Source organism: Meleagris gallopavo, chromosome 14 (assembly GCF_905368555.1).
Source record: "Meleagris gallopavo chromosome 14, MGAL_WU_HG_1.1, whole genome shotgun sequence".
NCBI lineage: Eukaryota > Metazoa > Chordata > Aves > Galliformes > Phasianidae > Meleagris > Meleagris gallopavo.
Window position 1 is genome coordinate 15,169,327 of NC_139417.1, and position 24,676 is coordinate 15,194,002.

A 24,676-nucleotide genomic window follows, 5' to 3' on the forward strand; every position below is an offset into this window, starting at 1 on the left:
TGGCAGAAGGAACACCACGTTCACTTCCGCCTCGGTACCTGTCATGGCGGAGAGGGACCGCTTCCGCTTCAGCTCTCGTCACCAGGAGGGCTGTCCGTGATTCCCAGTAGTGTCGCGGCCTGTCCGGGCCATCGCTGCCTCCTCTCCCGTCCCCTCCATCTTCCAGACGATACAACGAACGCTCATATGCGCTTACCCCTCCTTAATGCCTCCTTCGGCTGCTGGTTGCAGCAGGAAGCATACCACAGAATAGTTTTATAAAGCTCGGTACCTGAACTGACTGCTCCCACCTACAATGCTCCTTTTAACATTCCTCAACACTGAACAACTGTGAAATAAGAAAGATGCGACTAAAGCTGACAAGAGATGCAGTTTTTCTAACTGTGGCTATACACACTATTAAATAAGTCACAAACTACAGTACCTTTATGGGTTTTTATTAATAAATATGTTAACAGCACTGATGATACTTGAACATAATTCTGCAGTACTGCATGCAGCAGCTGATGGGTGACTGCAAACAGACATGTCCCTAAATTCACGTAGTTTTCATTGCACCCTTCTATGTTTTACCTGCAAACAAAGTAATCTCTTCAATACTTCACACATTTCATACAATTGAGCAAATCTCAGTATCAAATAAAAGGAAATTGATCATTTTAGTTCTACTGCCCTCTCTTGGATTTACAGTGGCAGCAAGCATTCAGGAGTGCTGTGATTTGAATCCAGGCGCAGTGGTTCTTTCTTAAAGGTCTCACTCTGCATATACATGTATGCATACATGTTAAAAATTAAAAAAACAAGAAGACTTTTGGCCACTCTACAATTTCCACGTGTCTGAAAGCGTATCAGCATTAACATTTTGACACAAAAACTTGGGAAAAAGTGTATTCCTATACATCCGAGTTCTGTACATTAATAAGTATTTATACAAATATAATCCACCAAATATTGGCTTCTACTTAAAATTCTGAAATATGGTGATTCATTTGTATTACCTAACCTTCAGCAGTGCCAGTACTAACATGAACTTTTCAGGTTAATTTAAGATCCACAGAGTACATTTGTTTTACGAAGTGGGTACAGATTTCCCTCGCTGTATAACCAGTTTACTTATGCATAAATTAAGTGGTAAAGTGAAGTTTGAACAGCATCGTCTGTGGCGTAGTAACGTCAGCAACTGCAAGTTCCTGGCCATCAACAAGTCCCAGCTCTAAAACAGAAAGAGAAGTTTAAATATAGCAAATCCACATTTAAAAATAGATAAATATGAATGTCCTTCACACAAACCATACATATGATGAAATAAAGCTGCAAATTACTCACTAGCTAAACCAGTATTCATCCAATTCAACTAACAACTTATCAAAAACTAAACAAGCAACTACTAAAGCACCTTTAGTTTACATCAGTTATCAGCTTGCTTTGTTATAGTTTTTTGTGATACCCTTTGACAGGTGTCACCTGGTGAAGCAATTGAAAGTTCATCTCAAAACAGTCTAAAAAGAGCAGGCTGCACTTGATAATGAAGCAACACATGCCATACAGAGGGGCAAAGCCAAATGACTATCTTTCTATTTAGAAGTGTATCTTGGAAACCTACATGTGACAACTGTATGTTACCTTTTAGTGTTTTGGAAAGATTTGGCCTTGTTCGTTCTTCAATTGAAGCTACTGTCTGAAAAGTCAAAATATTTCATGTCAAATTCAGGCAAGTAAATTTAAATAAAATTATGTAACAAAATTAAGCAGGTTCTGTTTACCTGTAAATAAAGAGTTTTATTTCCCCCATACATGGTTGCTGTGATTGCAGGAGATTTCATTTGCCTATGTAAAAAACATTAAAAACAAAATAAAACAAAAAAAGAACAGACACAGACAACCAGGTAAAAATATAAGTAAAAATTACCTAAAATTATCAAATAAGTCAGAATAGTTGCATACTTACAATGAAGCATTATTTGTCAAGTAATCTAAGATCTCCTGCAATTTAGCTGATGGAGAAATTTCAATGTTCTGGGGAAGCTGGCTGCAAGCTGGACAGTTCTCCTACAACAAAGCACCATAGGAGCACAGGTTGTGTCTTTCAAAACAACTGCCATCATAACCTTTTGTGAGAAGATTTGCTTCTGACTGTTCTTAAGTTGTATTTTATTCCATAAGCTGTGCTTCGCATTGAACAGGTGAAATCTTCAAGGATTCGCTTTCAAAAAAGTCAAGGACTATTTTCCTCCACAGGTCACATCACAAACCTTTTAGACACCAACGTAGTACCAGCACTAACCACAGGGTAGCTGTCTGAAGAATATCCCTATACCAGAAACTACTTTTCAAAATATTAGGAAACTTTGGCTAAGCAGGCAAAAATTAAATATGTCATTACATATACTGTGCAACAGTTTTTGGTAAATTGATGAGTAGAAGAAAATCTTCTGTTATAAGGACATCAAACAGGGTATCTGTTGATCTGGGGATTAACACACTCCAACTTCCTTATGCTACACGGACAAAACACCACCCCAAAAGCATACAAGGTTTAGAACAATAAAAAATTCCACATCCTACATGCTGAAAACAATATCCTAGAAAAGAACTAGAGTAATAACATTATAATTTCTGCTTTTAAAATTTTGGAAATACTTGAGTATAGTGCCAGGGGCCAGAGAATTTCAATAGAGAGTGAGTTTCAAACACAAACAAACTGGAATAAGTTCAATAAAAATCAAAGAAATAATCCTGCAAGCCTTTAGTGGCACTGACCTTTCTTTCAGCTTCGAATGTGTACGTGTATAATCCATCCACGTCATTGAACACCAAGTAGTTGTTGAGAGGAATGTATGCACTGCAATGACAAATACATTTAATGTTAATACATGTCCTTACATTAGAAGCCATGTATGTAATTAGTAAGAAATGAAGTACCTTGTGGCTATTTTAAAAACTTCAGTGGCACAAACAGCTGGAATCAGGAAGAAAAAAAAAACAAAAAAACAATTTGTTTGTTTTCTACACCCATCTTAGAACATGCAGACATTAGTGCACAAACTTGTAACAAAGAACCGACCAAAAAAAAACTTCAGAAAGGGAAAAACAAGCACCTGAAAGCAGCTCCATGCACTACTTCCACAGAATTGGCACTAATCTGAGATTATGTTAAACATATATATTGTATTTCCAATTTTTATTTTTCTCATGTCTGAAATGCTTTTGCTCACTCCCCGTCATACATGAGCTTAAAATTCATACACAATAATTCAGTTTCTCCAAGTGGAAAACAACAGTAAGACTGTAAGTATAAATTACACCCATTTGAAAACTAGAGTTATTCCTCCCCAGGTTTCCTATTCCAAACTTTTACCTTACAAAAACTAAAAAGTTGATAAAGGATAGGTGAAATGAGTAAGAAATGACATTCTGGTTCTTCCAGCCTACCTGCAATTACTGCATTTGTAGAAGCTACTGCTGGAATAATTCGTTTTACAACCCCTGTAAAAACAAAACATATATAGCTTTGTCTTTTTCCAGAACTATATAGAAAGACTATTTTTAGCTAGAATAATTACAGAAGGGTGTATCCAAAGGCACTTTAAGCACTTTCCAGGAATTTCCATACTGATAAATTATAATGGCAGGCTGCTCAAGTACTTTGGCATATTATTTATTTTAGTGAATAAACTCTAAATGCAAGTATGCTGTATTTATTTAGCACCAGAAATTAATGTAAAACACAGTTCTATTGCTGGTTAACTGGAAAAATGCAAGAAGGAGAAAAACTTGTATTTGATATTCCCTGTGCAAGAACAAGCACAAGCTGTATCAACACTTTCATCCAATTCTGAGTCAGTCCACCCAGTCAAACAGCACAGTATGTAGACCAATATCAAGCAAGCTTTCCTATACATACAGGTTTGTACTAAAAAAGAAAAAGGTTCCCTTTTCATTTTTCAGGCCTTCCAAAAAAGACAGCAAATTCCTAAGAAGTCTGGCTTGCTGCTACTGACTAACTGAATTGCCTTCATACCCAAGAAAATATCCATAAAACTTGAAGCTTCAGCTCCTTTCTGCTGTGTATCTGAAAATGAAGCTATTTTCAAGTGCTTCAAAACTGTGCAGCCATTTGCACATATATAACTATATCTCAGAATTGGAGTTCACATTTATATGCCAAAAATCTACCCTGCTACAGTCTTACGCAGCATAAACTGGCATAAACTGCTGCTGTTGCTAAAAGAGCCAAATCACATTCTTTTGCTCTTGCTTTTTGATCCAGCAAAGGTGGTAGCAGTTGCTACAGGTTAAAAATAAAATGGCAAATAGAATGTTCAGTTTTGTCCCAGATGAAGTTCCTATAAATCATCACAAATATCTAAACGTCTGATTCATCATAAAATATTTGTGCTGGCACAGGAGATGAGTTGCTTGTTTCTGTTTTAAGATGTTAAGTGGAAAAGAGCACTATTTCTTTCCCAGCACAGCTGCCAGCTTAGCTTCAATAAATGCAAAGAATGCCAATCCAGGATAACTGCATTAACTAGCAAAGTGTCATACCCTTACCTTGGGTGAGTCTGTATGTAACACCTTTAATATTAAATTGTGATGCTCTTTCCAAAGACTTCTGGTAAATCCACTGTATATGTTCAGGATCATCTCCATCCAAAGCAACACCTTCTGCAGCCAAGTTAAACAGACAAGTTACGGTTATAAGACCTCTTCAGAAATACAGCATTATTTTTTGCCTAAAAACATCCTTTAATTTGTGTAAAAAATAGTAATTCATTTAAATACAAAAGCTTGACACTTTGACACTTCAAATCAGAACATAATTTCTACAAACATACTATGTTGTAACACATTTCATGTACAATCTGTCTTAATTTCACAGGTTTATAAAGAGGTTACGTGCTACATTGTGAGTCAGGAAAGATACTGTTCAGTAGGAGAAACAGATACCTATCAATACCTATGAACAAATAATGGACTGGAGAGTGAGTCTGAGAAGAGAAAGATTTATCACCAGCTCAGCGAAGGCCCAGTTTCCAAAGTACAGTGGATCACGTTGGTTAGAAGGATAGATTGTAGGTGTGTACACTGAACTCAAAACAAAACTGTTGACATTAGAAACATTACCTTAGTGTCAATGCAACATAATAATTACCTCCAAAAGGCTGCTCCTTTGGCCACAGCAATATCCTGACATACTCAATACAATGCTCTGGTAGTCTGGGCATAGATGCAATAGTACACATGGGAAAATTGACCTGAGTGGTCGGGGGTGGGGAGAAAAACAGGAAAAAAAAGGATTTAATCTACCGCATACAGTAGTTGGAAAAGAAACAACCAAACCAGAAAATGGAATACATATAAAAAAAGGAAACATCCATGTTAATTACCTGTGGTGGATAAAGTTCAAGTGTGCATTCAACACACGCTGTCATACCAGGAATAATCACACGAGCATTTCCTTTGAAACCTTCTGTCCCTCCATCTATTAAAGGTATGATGGAACTTGGATCCAGTACACCATCTTCATAACGTAAAAATGACATCTAACGAACAAAAGTGGACTTTGCTGTGCTTTTGTTTGTTTGATTTTACAACTTGCAGAAAAAAATCGGTAACAATTTTATTCTTAATGGTATGAAATAAGACTGAAGATGTAGTATATGGGCTATTTTGAGTCCATAAAACACCGCATATTTGTTGGTGCACAAGACTTTTATCTACCATGTTCACCCAACTCCACACACACACAGCAAGAGCTATTATTTTCTTATAGTAAACCAGAAGAATTGGTTGGTTTGTTTGAAGGATATGTTTTCCTTTTTTTTAATTCTTGTTAGGTTTAATATTGGTAAATAGTGACTCCTTTTTAAACAGATTTGCAGTGATGAAACTACTCAGTTTAATGCCTAGCATTCTATGGTGTAGCAGCGGGGCAACAGAAGACAACTTTTACAAGTTGGAGAAATGCAAGTACTTGGCTAATGAAAAACAAAAAATCACAATGGTAGCATCCAGAGAGGCTGTGGAACTTTCACACTTACAATTTTCAAAACCCAACTGAACAGTGTCCCAGTTAGGTATCCTAATTTTGAAACAACCCTTTCAAGGCACTGCACAAATGCTGACTAACACTTCTCAAGAAGAAAGCAGGTTAGAGCATGGACTTTATCCTTTTCACAACAATAGTAAGGTAGAAGAGGATATACACAGCTGTGAGTTTGAATAGCCCTTATTTCATTTTAATGATATAGTCTATGCAAAGCTCATCAATTTTAGTTGCATATACTCAAGCAGTAACCAGACTTTAAGAAAATTTAATACTTTACCAGCATGCCATTTATCCATCTTCTTGCAATTATAGAGTCCAGCCCACAAACAATAATATGAAACTCTAGGGGGGAAAAAGTGACATTCAAAGTCTATACTGGTGCATTCTTCTTAAAACAACCAATGTATTCTGCCTATAACTTTTCCAGAGAAACTGGCTGTAGTTTAACCACTTTTCCTCGGTCACCAAGACCTAGATAGATACATTTAAATTTTATCAGTGTAAATTTAAGTTTTATCTGTAACAGTCAGTCTACACTCAGCACACTGTAGAAGTCTAAAATAATTAACAATTTAGCAAGCATGAAAACAGCAAAAAACAACTGCAGTGTTCCCCTGAAGCACCAGTGGTGTTTGGCATGCAAACAAATGCCACTTACGTCGATAAAAGCTTTCATCCATGTCTTGAATCTTTTTAAAATATCTGAATGTAAGCACAATAAAGGAATATATTTATAATGCTTTTGATTTTATTGTTTTCTATTTGCCAGTCTAAAGCCAAAGCATGATATAATCTATCACTACGATTTTATATGAGGCTTCTTTTAAAACTAAGCGATCAGAATATTCGAAGTTCTTACAGCTGATGCTGTAGCACGTGGTAAAAGAAGTAAGGTACACAATGTCACATTCACACACAGGAGAAAGCTCGGAAGAGAACACTATTCAGGAAGCTCAAAACATGCTCTTACAAAGTCCTACATCAGCAGTGCTGCTCTATGTTTATAACTGAACGAGTCTTACCACCACACACTCAAAACCCTCTGGTGAATAAGCCTGTAATTCTAACATCCCAGTGAAAATAAGAATATCTAATCTGAATAAAAAGACTCCGTGGAAACATGCAAAACAGTTTCTTAAAGCTCAGGCTTGTTTCCCCTTGCATATTTACCGCATGTCAAAGCCACTCTGGGAAAGAATTCTCAACCATCAGCTGAATGAATCTGTTCTTTATTGTATAGAAAAAACAGGACTGCAGCAAAATACTTCAGATACTCTTACCACCTACAGAGTTTTCTAGGCTTTTTGAAGTCTTTAGGGCTACTTCACTCTAAAAGGATACGCTACAACAGCACAGTTGGGGATGCGACTGTTCAGGAATTCTGCTGCAACTTCTGCTTTCGGTCGCCCAACGTCTTTCGGTCTGGAAAAAAAAGGAATTACAAATGGATTAATTTGTAATATTCAGTCTTTTGAGAGTTTATTTATGAATACTGAATTAAGTGATTCGTTATTACTACAGGACAACATTGATATGGGTAATATTAAGACACTCCTGTAAAGTATTACATGTGAAAGCCCCAGAGTTATCAAAGTCTACCCCTGAAACAATTGTTATCAGCACACTCACACACACAAACACAAAATCTGACTAAAAAAAGGCACCAGAAAAAGTACAATCTCTATTTGGATGCTTTATACTTTGGTTTCTCTATCTTCATCAGTCATTAACAACACAGATTTCAGAAAAAAAGAAAAAAAAAAGAAAACACCTAACACTTAGTTAACTGCAAGTACTATTTTTCTATTGTGATGTGGAAGTTGAGAAACCTTTAGTGACATTTTGTCCATCAAAATAGTGATTGCATTCATACGTGTTGTTTAGATACAAAGAACTAATCATGAAAATAACACTTACCGAAACAGAAACTGTCGGTTAAGGTTAGACACATCTATGGTATCCATATCTATAACATGGATCTGCCTAAAACCGGACAGTGCCTGTGAAAAGAGATAGGCAACCTCATTCAATGGGCAATGAAAAGCTTACAGTGCTGCAAGATTCATTCTGAATGCCAAAAAGGCAACCTTTGGAGGAACAAATGTAGGTGTTCTTTGTTCCCTGTGCAGATCAGCATGTCAGCTCTCTTTGTTAAAATGCTGGGTTGCTAATGCTGGTATTTGGACAGATGGAATTAGCAACAATTCAGTTGTCAAAGCACTGGCTTTAGAGAAGGGAAATGCTTTGTGGTGTTCTGAAGTGACACAAAAAATTGAGTCCCATGCTCAATTTTTTTTTTTCTTTTCCATAAAGACTCAATCTTGTCACACATAAAAAAATTAAAACTTCTTATTTTATGCTTTTTCTACATCCCATGTGGAATAACTGCATTAAATGCTGCACTGTGAAACTGATTAAATGAAATGAACAAGTGGACTAAAGATTTTCAGAACAGAAATTAACCTCTGGAAGAAAAGCAGTAAGAATTTCTGTATGTCATATTGGGTACCTTTAGTGCTGAACACTCATTTTGTTTCACAGATCAGAGTTCAGCTTTTGCCCAGTATTATCAAAGCAGATCAGAAGAGCCTAATAAAGAGAAGAGTGGGCCTGAGACATGAGGAACATACATGTTGGAGCCCTTAAGATATTTTTACTGATGTGTCAAAGACACTGAATACATATGAACATCATCTAGATTTACTTATGAGCATTTCTTTCTGAAAATTATAAAAATAAATCATGGTAACTTAAAATCCCTTTGAAAGGTGGGGACTGAGCACACACGGCAGATTTATGAAAGCGCTTAACAAAAGTCTTTCCTCAAAATAAGTTAGCAACAGAGTGAATTTGTTATGCTCCAATAAGCCCACAATACAGTAGCTCTAGTCAGAAGTTAAATTCATCAGCACTACATTTTTGAAGAAAGAAAACTGCTGTGTAGTTTTCAGTCTCTTCAAGCAAAATCCTGCTTAAGTAGAACAGTAACAAAGCAGTACCAGAACAATATTGCTCACAAGAGACGGAACTCAAAACCCTAAGTTAACTGATCTGGGATGACTTCACATGAGGTGAATGATTTATCAAGCACCTCAAGCTTGGAGGTAATCTGTAGTGTAATGAAATAGCAGTAAATAAAAACCATACTAAACTGAATCAACTCGTAAGTGCTGATATAGAAACTGTATTTCGTAATAATTTACTATATCAATCCACACATTTTCCATGTAAACTGTAAGGACAGAAGTTTCTGCTGTTGAAGGAAGCATGTAAACTACAGTCACTACTACAGTGTTAGTCCAAGCTAAGTGCTGGTAAGTGATACATTACAACAAATAAAAAAGGCCATGAGGAAGAAAAACAGAGTAATTGAAAAATTAAACTCATACATATTTATTGGGTAAATGTCAGACAGCACACTGTCCCATGGCTGCATTTTTAAACACTTAAAAATTGCTTCTCAGAGCACACAGAGAATCCATTACAAGCTAATGCTGCTGTCAAGAAAACTACAGTAACTCCGTAGTGTATTTCCTTTGGTTTTAGACCTATTCCTCCTTAGCCACTTCCATACAGGATAGCACATGTTGGTCTGATGGAATAAAGAAGCTTTTTACACAGACTGGATTCAGCAATACAGATGCAATCCTGAAAGAGTGTTGAGTCTCTGGAGATAAGCTCATGTTTACTGAGAGTCACTACTCAGGAGAGCCAAATGGATTCCAGCAACGAGGAGGTCACCATAGGCACTGTAAGACTGGCTCTCCTACTTTCACTTTTAAATAACGTGGCTCCAGCATTTCCAGAATCTCTTTGCATTAATCCAAATGCATAAAAAACTAAGTTCAGCTTTGGCTGCTAATAATAAACTCTCCATTTTCTACTCATAGTATAGTTCATTTCCCAGGATCTCATAATTGGGGAAAATTCCCAACATTACGCCCTACCTGAGGCTGTAAATGAACATTTTCCTATACTTCATAAGCAGCAGCATGTTGCTCCTCAGGACAAGCTTTGAAAGAGTTACAAGTAAATAAGTACAACATCTTGCACTACTACCTTCAAGCTCATTTCAAGGAATAACTAAGATTATAAGAAAAAGATGAAAACTGAGTAATTACCAAGTTTTTTAGGAGTTCACATCCTAATCCTCCTGCTCCAATAACTAGTACTTTACATGTGCTTAGCAGAAATTCAAGCGCCTGTGGAAAATATAAAAGAAACAAACAAAAAATTAATACACTATATAGGAAAATGGATGATTTGTCCTTTGTTTCATACACCTAATTATTGCGTCATCATAAATTTTCAGTGCCCAATAAACTTCATATAAAACAAGTTAGATCAGTAAAACAGTTTAAGCTTGTAGGAGCAATTATACTTGGACTTTAATCACCTGTTGAGCTCATGTAATTCCTATATCTCTACTTAAAGGAAAGCAAGACTTTGTTTGGTATCAGTATTCTCTTTGTATTAATTTGTCTGTGAAAAAAAAGAAAAGCTCTTTTATTTTGTTTTTCCCCCAAGGTGCTTTTTTACATATAATACAAAATACACATAGATTGCTGGCCAGGTAATTTTTTTTTTCTGTTAACTATTTTACTAGAGTCTAAAGTCAAAATAGCAAATAATGGAAAGGTACATTCAACTATAAGCTTTGAAAAAAAAGATACCAAAGCAAGGAAAGTAGAAAAAAATTAAGAGAGCTCAAATTTTGCTTTTCCTTATGGAATATCTTTCCCAATTCTGTAAGTACCCCTATTAATTTCTTCAAGTACAAAAAATTCTTTACTGTGCCTAATTATTTAAAAATCAAAAGACAAACACTGCTATTTTTCATGTGAAACTCCAAGATGGAGAATAATTATTATTGTGTACCATAAAATACATTTCTATATGATGGCAAGCTTGCAGTTGACAGTTTACAATTTAGAAATACAAGCATATAAAAAGAATACAACACATTCTTCTAAAATAATAACATTCGCCAACTGAAATACAGTGTCTTCATGCAGGTTTACTATTCATATATTGCTGATGGTCAATTAATGAAACCACTTACATTACTTTCCAACACACACTACAGTTGTTTGTTTTTTTTTTAATTTAAAGTAAGTGTTTCTCACTTGAGTGCCTGGCTCGAAATCAGGATGTGTGAACGGTCCAGATCGCTCGAGGAACTTCTTTACATGGTTCCAGCGACCTTCCCAGTCTCCAGAGTCCCCATACCCACCATCAACAGCCATTCTGCACAGAACACAGTAAATTCAGCTGCAAAACCATAGAGAAATAGCCACATTTCTAAAACGTGCTTTTTTTTTCTTGTATAGGTTAGAAGTAAATTACTGATCAGCCATGCAAAAGTATCCACATATTTATGTTGATCATCTACGCGTGTAAGTAATGTGCATGAACATTTCCAGGAGTGGGCTTCATCAGTGGACCCAGTAAGCAGTAATACAAACATGCAGAAGATAAAAACTGGCATTTCAATAAATCCCGCTGATTTTGCTGTTACTAGTAAAAGTTGACCTGAAAAGAAAAAAAAGGGTCTACTCTTTTTGCTTTGATTTCCCTCACAATTTAAGAGAACACGTAAAAAAGAGGCTGCCCTTTAGATTTTGAAGGTCCTTTTTCCTCAACAAAGTTGAGCATTTATCTTTTTTTTAATAGACTTTTCAAGAAAGTTCACAAAACATACTTAGAATTATCACTGTGTAACTGCAATTGTGAGACACTAGAAGAGCAACACTATTGTGCCCCAACATTATCACATCTGAATCTCTATAGCAGCTTAAACAACTATGAAAAGGTATGAATTTTGAACGATCTTCACCTGCCATGAGTACTATGGTATTTATGACATCCTCATTTTCCAGCTGTCTCCTGAGCCTGTTGGTAGTTACTAACTGACTTGAAAAATAAACTTGCAGTTCTCTTCTTCTAAACTACAGAGGCAGAATTTTATATGAAATACTCCCACTACCCTTTCTCCCCTTTTGCAGGTCACTTTTAGTAGTACACAACTATAAAATTAAACTGTTAAGAGACTTACTGGAATAGCTCAAAATCAGCTCACTTAAATAATTTCCTAATGTAAGATCACCTACAAGGAACAAGCCTTTCCTTAACACAGCACACCTCCCTTTTTAAGTATGAGCTCCGCACATAAATACAAATGATTGTTTGCTCTATGTTAATACAAAACTAAGCTGGTTATAAATGAGCTTTGAAAGGCTGGATCATCATTGATAAGAAGCATCATTGATAAGAAGCATCATTTGCTTCCTCCTATGAAGAAATACGAAGAGAATTTACATGAGTAACTGTTGGTCGGTGTTTAGAATTTATTACTTCCTTGGGTCACATCTAGACTGTGAATCTCTCGATCCTCATTCAGAATTCAGAAGATGGACAAAACAGTAGGATGGCTTTAACTTCTAGGTCATAGTTTTGCAAAAGGTTTTCAGTAATGGGAGAAAAACCTAACTGAAAAACAACTATAAACATATTGGATTCTGCCTGTATTTTGATTGCTGACTCCTTCCTGGTCGACTGTTGGCTTTAGGTATGTTAACCTAGCAGTTGAATAAATTCTTTAAAAAGAGTTTAAGTTCATAGAGGATCTTCTGACCTCTGACTTGCTTTTCCCAGTTTGCATCAAAATAAGATTTCAGGAAGACAGGAAGACAATAAAACTCTTCCTCCACTGAATCCCAGTCTCAGCTGTTTTAAACCAGTTTTCAGGATGTGTAGGAAACAACTTCTGCAAACATAATATGGGTGAATATAAAACATAATAATTGCTTTTATGGATTTTATCTTGTTCTGGAAACAAGTACAGAAGTTAAGCCTGGTGACTGATTTATTACTCCTTCTTTACAGGCCATAAAAGCAGCCACTAAGCAGATGTACTTCTCTGTTTAGATGTGAATTTTTCTTTTTAGTGCTAAGATGGCAAGACCTAGTCTCACTTTTGCAAATATATTAGCTCGGTTTTTACAGAGCATTGTGGAGATCTGAAAAACACTAGCAACTCAACATGAGGTGTTATGTTTAGCTTCAGAGACAGGTTTATTCTTGTGTTGTTACAGCACAACCAAGCATTCACTTCATTAGACTTTAACTAAACTTGTGTGCGTTCCATTGCATTTTAGATTTTATTCAAAACATCAGAGCACCACAGTCCTTTCAGGCCCACACTTTTTCCTGCCACCTTCGCACACCCAACGCTCCATGCTTGTGCAGGACGTGGCATGCACCCCACAGCCCACATGCCTCGGGGTTTCTGTGACCCTCACCCCAGTACGGCTCTGGGAGCTTTGGGAAGAGAGCCACAAGGAGATGGAGGGGAACAGTCAAGGGATGGAAGCAGATGAGGTCAGAGACTTCTGCATGTTAGTTTTCAAGGCTGCGCAGAATTTAGAGCTTTAAGAAGCAGAAGCAGCTGTTCTGTAGACTGAAATATTCACTTTCGGCTAGTTTTGAGTCACCCACTCCTAGTCTAGCAGCCCTGCCAGGTCCCGGCCAGCAGCAGCTCTCCCACTCCTGCCACAAAGCTCTCAGCACACCAGCCTCCATCATGCCAAGCTTCAAGCCCACAACCTGCCCCGCGCTGCGGGTGAGCCCCTCGGTCCTCTCCCCAGGAGATTCCTCTTCCCCAGTCCTTGCTGCTCAAGCGCCCTTCCACCTTCCCCTTGCTCCTTCTCACCCCCTCAATCTTCTTGCTCCCACAGCCCCTCTCTGCGGCCCTCACAGCAGAGCCGCCCGCTGGCCCAACCTCTCTGCGGGGCTGCGACTCCCCTCGCTGCCAGCCGCCCTTCGACAAGCGCTGCCTGCCCCTGCCGCTCTCCCTGTCCCTGACCCTGCCCCGGGCCGGCCCGCAGCCCCGCACTAACCCATCCGCCAGCAGCTCCTCTAGCCTCCTTCTTTTCTTCTCCCTAAAAGAGAGAGAATAAAAGAAGGGTCAGTATCGCGCTACAGAGACCGGGGAGGAAGGAGAGGGGACCCCAGGGCCCACCCGTCCCCGGGAAGCGTGGGGAAGGGGCGGCCGAGCACGCACATACAGGGCACTTACGGTTCCTCACCATCCGCCATATTTTTTCCCTCTGCTTCCCACAATTCCCCGCGCGCCGCCGGGCTCCCGCCATGCGCGGCGCCATCATGGGCGGTGCGTCGCCACAGCGGGCGACTATGGCCGCCGAGGCGGGGTGGGGAAAGGGGGTTGGTTCATGAGGGTCCTTGAGAGTGCAGTACAGCTTACACTAAAAGCACTGTGGAGATGGAGCTCGCCTCCAGCAGTCAGCTCTATCATACCAGCTACGCTATGAAGTATTTTCTGTGCACAGAAACACGCTGCTCTCAGTCTATGCGCAGAGCTGGGAAGCAGCCGCGCAGCGCTCACGCAGACCGCGGTTATGGCCTCAGGCTCCTGAACGCACTTTGAGGAATGCAAATGCTTTGTAGATTTGAGAAGCTGCCACAAACCCCAGGCATCACAGCCACACCCGGCGTGCCGGGACACACCCGTGCCAGGCGTGTGCGTTCAAGCCGTGCGAAACAAAGCGTAAAGACCCTGAAAATGTTTTAATGTGAGCAGTTAGAATCACCGCAGCTGCTGTCCGGATTCAGAGTCCTCACCGCCAGCCCTCAGCGTGACCCCGGGCTGCAAAAGCCCCAGCAGCCTGCGTGCCACTCCGCTTTCAGGGCACAGCTACCCGGCTTCACACACACCAAACGCGTGACATTTGTGCAGAACAAACAAACAGGACGTACAGCCGGCCAGTGACGAAAGCATCTCTACGCCGTGCCGGCTGCGCGGATTGCTGCGTGCCCGGCTCTCTTTTCCCATTTCCCCGCGGCCCGGAGCCGCCCCGGGGCGGTACCACGAAGCCCGAGGCCTGCGCGGCGACTGGGCGGGGGCAGCAGCCATGGAGGTGCAGGTGGCTCCGCTGCGCTCCTGGGAGGACTTCTTCCCCGGTTCCGATCGTTTCGCCCGGCCCGACTTCAAGGACATCTCGAAATGGAACAACCGAGTGGTCAACAACCTGCTCTACTACCAGACCAACTATCTGATGGTGGCCGCCGTCGTCGTCGCCATCGTGGGGTCAGTGGGCTGGAGGCGGTGGGGCTGCGGGATGAGGGGCAGCACGGCAGCGATATTCCCAAGCGTACGGCCGCCCTTACTGTGTGTTGGGTGGGGGTTGGCTTGCTTAGGACGTGCTTTTTAATTCCTGGTTGGCAAATCTGGGAGCTGCCTTTTGTTTCTCACGGGCTGCCCGAGCTGAAGGAGCCCGGCTCTTTTCGGGGTGCCTGGCAGAAAGCAGCGGTGGGTGCAGGACGTCACTGGCTGCTCTGAGGCGATCACTGCTTCCTGCCTCGGTCTGCGCGGCGTGGCTGTCAAGCTGAGATTAACTTCACTCTGAATTCCAACAAATAAGGAGATAAATTCTGCTCTCTGTTACAGCTTTAAGCCTATGCCGAGGGGACAGAACAAGCCTTTCTTATTCCTGACCTAGCACAGATTGAAAAGCCTTTCATATAAAATAAGCACAGCACCCATCCATTTTTGTGAGACTGAGACCTTCATGTCTCGTGTCAGCTGTAGCTTCCCTAGGGAGAACTGGGAAATAACCTAATCATCATTAGAATTAAAGCCTGTGCGACTCCTTTTAGTATTGCTTTAAGATCTAGAAGCTCTTTGTCAGGAGTTGCAGCAGAGGCTGTGATGATTGAGCTTTTAAAATGGAAACTTGAAATACATTTCCTACACTCCTCAGCAAACAATGTGCAAATGCTTAAATTGGAGGATTGCCTGGCCACTAGACTAGATTGGTTTTGGCAGGATTTTATTTTATCATATACGTTGCAGAGGCTTACATTTTTTCTCCTATCCATTTTTTTTTTTTCCATGAAGCAATCTGTAACTTTTTAGGGCTGCTGATGCTATTGACCCAGCATCTGAGTCAGTGAAGAATCTCTGGGCTCGGGGAGTTTTGTCCCGTGCTTTGTGAAAGGAAAGGCTGAGAACCCCGCTTTTCTCTTCGTTTTGCTGCGTATCAGCTAAGGGTTTGGCAGGGGAGATTTTGTTCTTAATTTTGGTGGAGATCAGTACACTGTACTCAACTCAGTAGCAGATCATTAGACTAGTAAAGAGACTTCCAGACTTTTAGTCACTTTAGAGAGAATCTAGTCTTCTCTGTTTATCTACCTTTATTTAGCAGTGCAAAACCAGTTCTAAATAAGCAGATAAATTAAAGCAACTCTGGAAGGCAGGAGTATAGCTCGTCTGCCCCAAAAAGCTGGGGGGGAAAAAAAGTGAATAATTTTGTTATCCTCAACTGGAAAACTGGAATGGCAACAGCTTTTACTTCTAAATTCCTTCCCCTTTTATTCTCTGATCTCACATCAGATCAAGGATGGTGATACATCTCCGTTTATTTCCCACCATTTTGCTGAGGTGATGATAGGGAGCAGAGCCACACAAGACAGAGATTAATACCAGAATTGTAATTCTAGTATCTTTATAATAAACAATAACCTGCTACATTGAAAATTTACAAATGAGAAGAACCTGGAGTGAATTTGTTTTATTGCACATCTTAGAGCCTTTGATATGTGGCAGACCTGCTTCTTCCAACATTGAAGTAGACGAATGGGAGAAGAACTCTAAAGGAAACAGGATAGCACTTCAATAAATAAAAGCTATCCATTTCTTTTTAATAAAAGATTTTTCTGTTGAGTGGACTGTAGCTTTGGGAGAAAGGCCAAGAAAGCGTCCCAATTAAATTTACATTGATGACTAAGATGCAATCTTGCACTTCACCCTCTAGTGGGCTTGGTGATAAGTGATGAATCATGGATTTTTAGGAACTCCAGGACTGCGTGTAGGCCTATAGGCAGGATTACTGAAACCATTAGTGCGGTGGTCTCTGTGATCAAAACTAAACTTTGCCCATGACCCACTGTACCTGTTCTTAGGCCATCTTAATTATGCAGACAGGCATTCAATGCAGAGATGATATTTCGGCTACTGTAATAGAGTGGGTAGCTGTGGTAAATGCTGGGCTGAGATGGAAACTGTACTTGTGGTATCAAGAAATCTCTGGGCAGCGGTGCTTATTGCCATGGCATAATGTACTGCCTCCTGGACAACAAAGTTGACCTCTTCAACATATCACCATCTCCACATCTCTGTATGGTATGGAATACCTTACTGTGAGCACAGCATTCTTATAGTTGGGTCGTGGTTGGTCTCAATGATCTTTGAGGTCTTTTCCAACCTGAGTGATTCTATGACTGTGGGAGGCACTAAGTTTAAGAAATATCTGCACAGCACTCCCAACAGCCTGCAACTCTCTCCCAACCAATCAGTCTGCCTGGTAAGCAGAGTTTGTCTGTGCTTTCTCCTAGTCTGATAAGGCTCCTCTGTCTTGCAGTTCAAACTAACTACTTAAACTGATGTTTCTTTTAGGCTTGTGGTGCCTCGCATTTGCTAAAAATAGTATGTGCAGAAGTGATAGTATGAAAAAGTGTAATGGGTTTCAGAGTGCTGCATCCTTTGGCACAGTGTCTTCTCTGCAGCCTGAAGTTCAATGTTGCTTTCGTTTTGCACTCTTGTCATTTAAACATCAACTGGCCATCTGCACAACCCCTGCAATGAACAGTTGTGTGGGTGTCTTTTTCTTTCGTTTTTCTTTTAATTCTTTATTTTCTTTCCTCCCCAGACCACTGCCATAGCTGACTTGCTTGTAGTTAATTCCCTTAAGAGAACAAGGATTGCAGAGCAGCAAAATGCCCATTTATAGTTTCTGTATTACCTGATGAAATACTCAGAAGTGTGCAACACACTGCTCCAAAACCTCCTGCTGCAACGTAATGCTACGTAGCTTCATGAAGTGAATAAAAACTTCATTTTAAAGACAAACATACAAAAACCTTCATAAAGGTCCAGCAATTGTGCAGAAAGAACTCCAACTCCTGTTCTGAAAGCAGCCTAAGTGAGAAACAGTATGTAAAGGAGCCTTGCTAAACCTGTGGCTGCTGTGGTCTGTTGCCTGGCTGTGTCCAGATTTGTTAGTGACAAATCAGAGGACAACATACCCTTCATAGGTTTACATGCGAACTTCAGATGAGCTGTTTAACCTCACTGAAACCAGAAGTATGGGGAGTGGAGAAGCAGAACTTGGTCTCCACTGTAATGTTGTTTAAATTAAAACAGAGGAGGAAGGAAGCAGGAAACTGCTCTCGCCTGCCCACCGCTTCCAATGTGTGCTGACTTCTGGGCTTGTGCTGCTGGAGGTTTTCTGCCTTGAGCAAAAGATGAGTCTTGCCTAGCTCTTTTTCCCTACGCTGTAGCTGTGAATTCTCCGAGTTAGTGGTTATCTCTGCTGCTAGGAGGCTGAAGCTGGGAAACTAAAAATAAATAAGTAAATAAATCTGGTTTTGCTGTCAGAGTAGCTACATAGTTACCAGTACTCCTCCCACACCAGTAAGTAGCCCCTCTGCTATCTTCTGGTACAGCTTACAACTGATACAGTGTCCCAAAGCCCTGGTAGACACAGCACAGTGTTTGTGTCCCTGGAGCCTACAGACAGAAAGAATGTTTCTTCTATTTATTCTTTTTTTTCACCCCTCTTTTTACTCTATATCAAAGAAATTACAGTAGCAGAGGAGTAACTGCAGGTACTTACTGTTGCCCTGAGACACCAGTAGCACTAAATCCAGGTGAAGGTTTTCCTTGCCAGTTTGTTCCCGCTGTTTTGGAGGCTGTAGCATCCTACCAGGGGTGCATCTTGTCTGCCTGAGGGAGCAATAAAGTAGAGCATCTCGTTAGGAGGCTCTGAGCTCAAGGTTGTTTGCACACCAAATGTCGCTCAGTCCTGCCATACTGACTAGTTTCAGTGTAGTGAGAAAGACCACTTTTCTTCCTTAGCTCCCAAAGAGTATTTCTTCCCTTTAGATATTTGAGCAGCCCAAAATCAAGTTACCACAACACTGTCATGCTAATGGTTCCATGCATTACATTTTTAAGTATTTGGGAGTCTTACAAATCCCTCCTAAAGAGAATTATTTTTAGAAAGTATCTTATAACATGCTTAATGGCTGGCCACTTACCTTGTCTCAGCAGCTTTGAAAGACTCCCAGCCTATTTGCCTGACCATGAATGTTTTAGACTGTGTCTCGCTCTGCATATAAATGTGGTCAATATCAGTGCTGATGGTTCGACTGTAAGAGGACTTCTAGGGTTGCTATACAGCTCTCATTTCCCCTCAGATATGTGTTCTAAAAAAATGTGCCTGTGTTTTTTTTGTCTTTATCTGTTGTGCTAGTGAGAGGTGTGCCAGCAGATCTGAACGAAACTGCATAATGGAGATCTGACCTCCCGAAAAAATGCCACTGCTGGAGAAGAGATATCTATATATAAATATCTAGGAGAATTTTAGGTAGCGCTGTGAATTTTGCCCTTTTGGTGATTCAAACAGTGGAGGGGAGCTTGGCATGTGACACCCTATCCAGTACTATAATCAACAATATTGAAGCCTGTGGACACATGGCTGATAATTTGAATACCAGTTTTTAGTGGCAACTGCTATCCCCCATCTGTTTTTGTGTGCCCCTGAATGACTTCATTTGATACTTAAGTTCACTGTTTCCTTGTAAGCATTGGAATGCAGCCCACTTGAGAAAACATGTAATTCAATTAACTCTCCCCAAGAAAATGGGATCTTTTGAATGTATTTTTTTTTTCTTTACATCCCTGACAGCAAGTCAGTAACACAGAACCCATGTAGTACCAGAAAGAGCATAGAGCAGAAGAGTCTTTGGTCTTTTCCGTATAAACACAGGGGGATTGCTTTTCACCAGCAGTTTCTGAAGCTGTAATGAGAATGAGAGGAAGGATGGGGAAGATAAAGCCTTGAGAGTATTTACCCGACACCTGGAGAATGTAGCACGGAGCTCTGCCTGGCCCTTTGTTCCTTCCAGAATTATTTTTTCAGTAACTTTTTAGGAACAATCCAAGTAAGCTTGGCCATTTCTACTCCAAGCTAGCAGTGATGCCCAGATGATTTCTGCTTTAAGAATCCCATATGTCCAGTTGCATGTATATAAACAGGACACTAGTGTGGTGCAGTCACGAGTCACCCTCCTTTTGCTACAATGGAATACAGATGAAGCTAATTTCTTTCCAGAGCAGTACTGTTCACTTTTTCCAGCCTGGAAATTTAGGATTGACAATTCAGAGCTAAATATAATCTGGCTGGCTGCAGGGAGTGACTCAGACGCAACAAGCGAGTCTGCCCTATCGCCATTTCCAAATAGCCATGCTGGCTCTTCAGCATGAGTAGCAGAAGCAGGTGGGGAGCTAGTTTGGATTCTAATCTCTTTCTATCCAGTTCTCCTGTCTCCTGTTGGCACAAATGACTTACAGAGTCTGAGCCAGGCTCTGAAATCATTCTGGGGGTTCTTTGTTCTCTAGGGAAATGCTCTCTGGCACTGCAGGTACAGTGTTGACATGCCAGTCCAGAAAGAGATTTCTTTAGCTTGTGCCGGATATGAAGCACAGACCACAAACCATAGCATCCTCCTCAGCATTGGGGTAGAGTGGTGAGTCATTGTGCCTATGACTTTAGAACAGTAAGTCTGACTGCAAGGTCTATGGCAGAAAATCTTTACTGCTTTACAGGAATAGTGTTATGCTTGCTGTCATTGTGGTAGCTGCTCAGAGCGCTCAGCTGCTGTGTAATTAGGGCTGTGCAAATACAAGCAAGTAAATCAGAATGCACAGGATATCACACAGCTTATTTCAGTAGAAGTAAAATATAGTTGAGCCTGGCTTTTGTACAAGTACAGAAACAAGCTAAGCAGAGTCATCAGTGAAAACTGAGGACAAAGCAACCTCTTAAATACTTGGGAGCAGGTGATGTTCTCATCCTGGTCCCAAAAAGGGACTTGCTGTTTATAGTCCAGAGCTGATCCACTCGGTGGCTTGGTTTGCTTGGTAACTCCAATAACAATAATAGAACACAAACCTCAGCAGTCGCCCCTTTGCCAGGCCTGGCTCTTCTTCCTGCAAGACCTTTACCCCACGTGTCCAGTTCCATCTGACTCTCAGACACATTTGCTTGGGACTGGGCTTTCGTGTGTCGTGCTGATGGTGGTAAGTTCCTGCAGGTTCATAAAATAACCTTAGTCAGGTATAAACTGTTAAAAGGGATAATTCAGAGATAAAGCACTCCACAGAACAGCAAAATAGAAATACATTTAAAAGAAGAAATCATGGGCTGAAAGTCTAGGCCCTAGCAGTTGTTTCAATTCTGTATTCTCAGGAGTAATACCTGCTGGGGAAAAACCTTCCTCTCCTGTCACCTACCCACACAATGTATCTTCAGTTTAAGTTAAAGTTACCTCAGAAACTAATGTTTGTTTGGCAGGGAAATTAGTGAAACAGTTTGTATCAGTATTATGCTATTTTCTAAGATCCGCTGCAGTTTTTCTATAACTGTAAGCAACTTGGTAGCTAGGCATAATGAACATTGCCTTCTTACCATAGCAAATTGCCAGTAAGTTACTTCCATGTGCTTGTTTTGACATAAACACCATATGCCAAATTTGGTAAGTATTGAAGGCATAAACAATAACAGTAAAGTAACTTTCTATACTCAACATTTCCCATACATTTTGCCCTTTGTAAATCCAGACAAGATGATAAAAGCTAGTTGACCTGAACATGTAGGCTGATCCTGGTTTTGTAATGTGCAGGGGGAAGATCAGCCCGTTGGGTAACTGATCACTGGACCTGTGAGCTGTTGGGATTCGCTGACTTGGAGTGTGATGTCAAGCAAAAGCATTGATAGCCTGGGTGGGAGGCAGGCTGGTGCTAACTGCATCTATTAATGTGATGCAGAAATTCTCATTATCCTCAGCTATGTTCAAGAAGGGAATATGAAGAAGATTATCTAAATATGCTAATTCATGGCTAAAGGTTGCTTGTTCAGTTGCTTTGGGGTAAAGATCAGAAGTCAGTAAAGACTTTTGCAACAGCAACTGACTTCTTAATGACTTAGATAGCTATTTACCTACCTAGCAGCAAAGATACCATAAAACTGGATGTTTGCTGCATGAACACAATTCACAAAAGCTCTGAAACAAACTTCCTGGTCTCTATTGTTGGATTGTTTTTTTTTTTTTCTTTTCTCTCACCTCTTTTCTCCAGATTTCTGAGTCCCCTGAATATGCTCATTGGTGGTACCGTGGTGGTCCTGGTGTTCCTGGGGTTCGTGTGGGTGTCACACAACAAGGATATACTCCGCAGGATGAAGAAGCAGTACCCAACCACGTTTGTGATAGTCATCATGCTGTCTAGCTACTTCTTGATTTCCTACTTGGGGGATGTCATGGTGTTCATGTTCGGGATCACTCTTCCTCTCCTCTGTAAGTATTTTTGCTATTCTCTGAGGACTGAACTGAGCTTTCTCAAATAAGTCTTGAGAGACTAAATCAGCTAATGGCTGTACTTTCTCTTTATTTAAATTCTCCCAAAGCAAAATCAAGACTGGGGGAAGAGGACACGTAAAACACCACAAGTCATCTTGAGTGTTATTATTATTAAATAGTTACTTGCAGTTACTGAAGCAGTCATTCAGAGATCTTCTTCCAGCTGATGCATTCATTGGGCATTACTGATTAATAAATGTGTTTTTGTTGTGCAGTGATGTTTATCCACGCTTCTCTGAGGCTCCGGAACATAAAGAACAAGCTGGAGAACAAAAAGGAAGAAATAGGTTTGAAGAAGACCCCAATGGGTATCATACTGGATGCTCTAGAACAGCAGGAAGATAATATCAACAAACTGGCTGACTACATATCTAAAGTAAAGGAGTAAGCAACTGCAGTGTGGTGTTTTTACCTGTTGCAAGAGTGTAATTGCTATTTACTATTGTTCAAGCTTGCTTTCAGTTTGTGTACAAAACAAGAAATGCACGTGTGGTACAGATTAATAATTGCAGGATACAGTATTCCAAGGAATTCAGGGCTCCTCTAAGAATATTAAAAGAGTAACTTTTTTTGTTGTATAATTAAATGTTCTGGTGTTTACACAAGTACCAACTTAAACATATTTGCTCGTCTCTTCTTCTTGGGGGGTAAAGGGAGAAGAGATGGAAACCTATGGAATGCAGTCTCTTAAATGTCTTGCAACAAATTTGTCTGTTAGTAAGAGTAACACTCCTTTCATCTCAGTTCTCCAGAATGGCAGTTTAGCCAGTTTGTTATGCTGTGTAGCACCCTCATGCTGGCAGTGTTCAAGGTGAGCTGGAATGTATTGAAAGTATGTATCTCTTGCATCCTCTAAACCCCTAACTCCAGAGGTCTTGTATTGAGACCACATTGCTAGCTTAACTGGCAAGTGGTAAAACTGTGCAATACCTGTAACCAACTTGGGTTCTGTCCTCACCTCACATTCCTCCTTTGGTAGCTGGGGAACAGTCTAAATAGATCTAAGCATGAAGAGTATATATGGCACCGTGCCTCTCAGTTCCAATCAAACATACCTTTGCGTCCCCTGAAATCTTCATTCTGTTGATCTCTAGAAGTTGCTCTTCTCTTCAAGAGAGGCAGAACTTCCTCATGTAACTAAACCCAAGCATGGGAGGAAAAAAAGTGTTTGGATAAGCTAGATGAGTTACGTTTCTACCCTGTTGATGTTTTTAAACACTGTTACTTTAGGACTTACCTTGTTCTGCTTTATTCTGTATCAGCTGTTTTGTAGATGAAGGTGTATGTGTGTTTTCATGTTTGCTTTGTTTGGGTTTTTTTCTTAAGCAGAATGCAAACATAGAAGTAAAACTCGCACTTCCCTGACTTTAGTGCTGACAGTCTTCAAAAGAATAAACTGGGTTTCAGGTTTATGAGTAAAAGCAATAAATGTCAAGATACAGTTATTGAACACCCATTCCAAATTCATATAGACACTTGCCTGTAACAACTCCTGTCAGTGATGTGTGGGATTCTTTTATATATATTTTAACTTAATTACCAGCTCTGATGGAATTGTCTTGCTAATAGCAGCTTGCAAAATATAATGGGAAAAATGTTGTCCAGGTGACACTCCATTGAAATATTCTTGCATTTCTCTTTTTCTAACAAAGTGATTAATATAACAATAAAGCAAACATCCTTACGGTTGAAGCTTTTATGTAATTTACCATGCTGTTTTCATAGTGAGTTGTGTAGAAATCTGAACACGTCATTCCATTTAAGTGTTAAAGTGATCAGTATTTATTGAAAATAATTCCAGCTGGAGAGTCAATGGCCTGTTCCTCACATGTAGCGCATGGTCTTTGTTTCTGAAAACTGTTTCCACACTTAAAAGTAGTAGCCTACGACTTCATCATTACTGTAGAATTTTAAAAAACTGCACAGTTATGAAGAAAAATAAACTCTAATGGTGATTACTGAGTGTATTTCTTTCAGGTTGGGAAATGTGACTCCAACCTCAGCTCATGGATGAGGTCACAGCTGGTGACCTCAGCAGAGTGGTGGTGGGACAGCTGTGGTCACCCTACCACTCCTGCCATGAGGCAGTGCTTGTGATGAATTCTGGTTTTGATTGCTGTCTCTATT

At 40.2% G+C, this 24,676-nt stretch overlaps 2 protein-coding genes across 7 annotated transcripts; one reads left to right on the plus strand and one right to left on the minus strand.

Annotated features, from left to right (window-relative positions):
• Positions 1-421: 421 nt before the first annotated feature.
• UBA3 (ubiquitin like modifier activating enzyme 3) lies at positions 422-14,846 on the minus strand. Of its 6 annotated transcripts, none has more exons than XM_085236198.1 (18): positions 14,828-14,846; positions 13,951-13,992; positions 11,179-11,299; positions 10,174-10,254; positions 7,970-8,052; positions 7,394-7,474; positions 6,711-6,754; positions 6,330-6,394; positions 5,391-5,546; positions 5,156-5,258; positions 4,555-4,668; positions 3,433-3,486; positions 2,923-2,959; positions 2,761-2,842; positions 1,949-2,049; positions 1,764-1,827; positions 1,624-1,678; positions 422-1,213 (listed from the first exon to the last, which is right to left on the minus strand). In XM_085236198.1, the coding sequence occupies exons 3-18, from the start codon at positions 11,296-11,298 to the stop codon at positions 1,125-1,127; spliced, it is 1,329 nt and encodes a 442-aa protein (XP_085092324.1). In that variant the 5' UTR covers position 11,299; positions 13,951-13,992; positions 14,828-14,846; the 3' UTR covers positions 422-1,124. The 6 variants fall into 6 exon arrangements, with proteins under 6 accessions (XP_085092324.1, XP_085092323.1, XP_003210225.1 ...); XM_085236197.1 differs by lacking the exon at positions 14,828-14,846 and adding an exon at positions 14,130-14,235 and having other exon boundaries at positions 4,555-4,665; XM_003210177.5 differs by lacking the exon at positions 14,828-14,846 and adding an exon at positions 14,130-14,235.
• A 136-nt stretch (positions 14,847-14,982) lies between these two features.
• ARL6IP5 (ARF like GTPase 6 interacting protein 5) lies at positions 14,983-24,507 on the plus strand. The gene is made up of 3 exons (XM_003210178.5): positions 14,983-15,158; positions 22,269-22,486; positions 22,765-24,507. The coding sequence occupies exons 1-3, from the start codon at positions 14,983-14,985 to the stop codon at positions 22,935-22,937; spliced, it is 567 nt and encodes a 188-aa protein (XP_003210226.1). The 3' UTR covers positions 22,938-24,507.
• Positions 24,508-24,676: the final 169 nt, after the last annotated feature.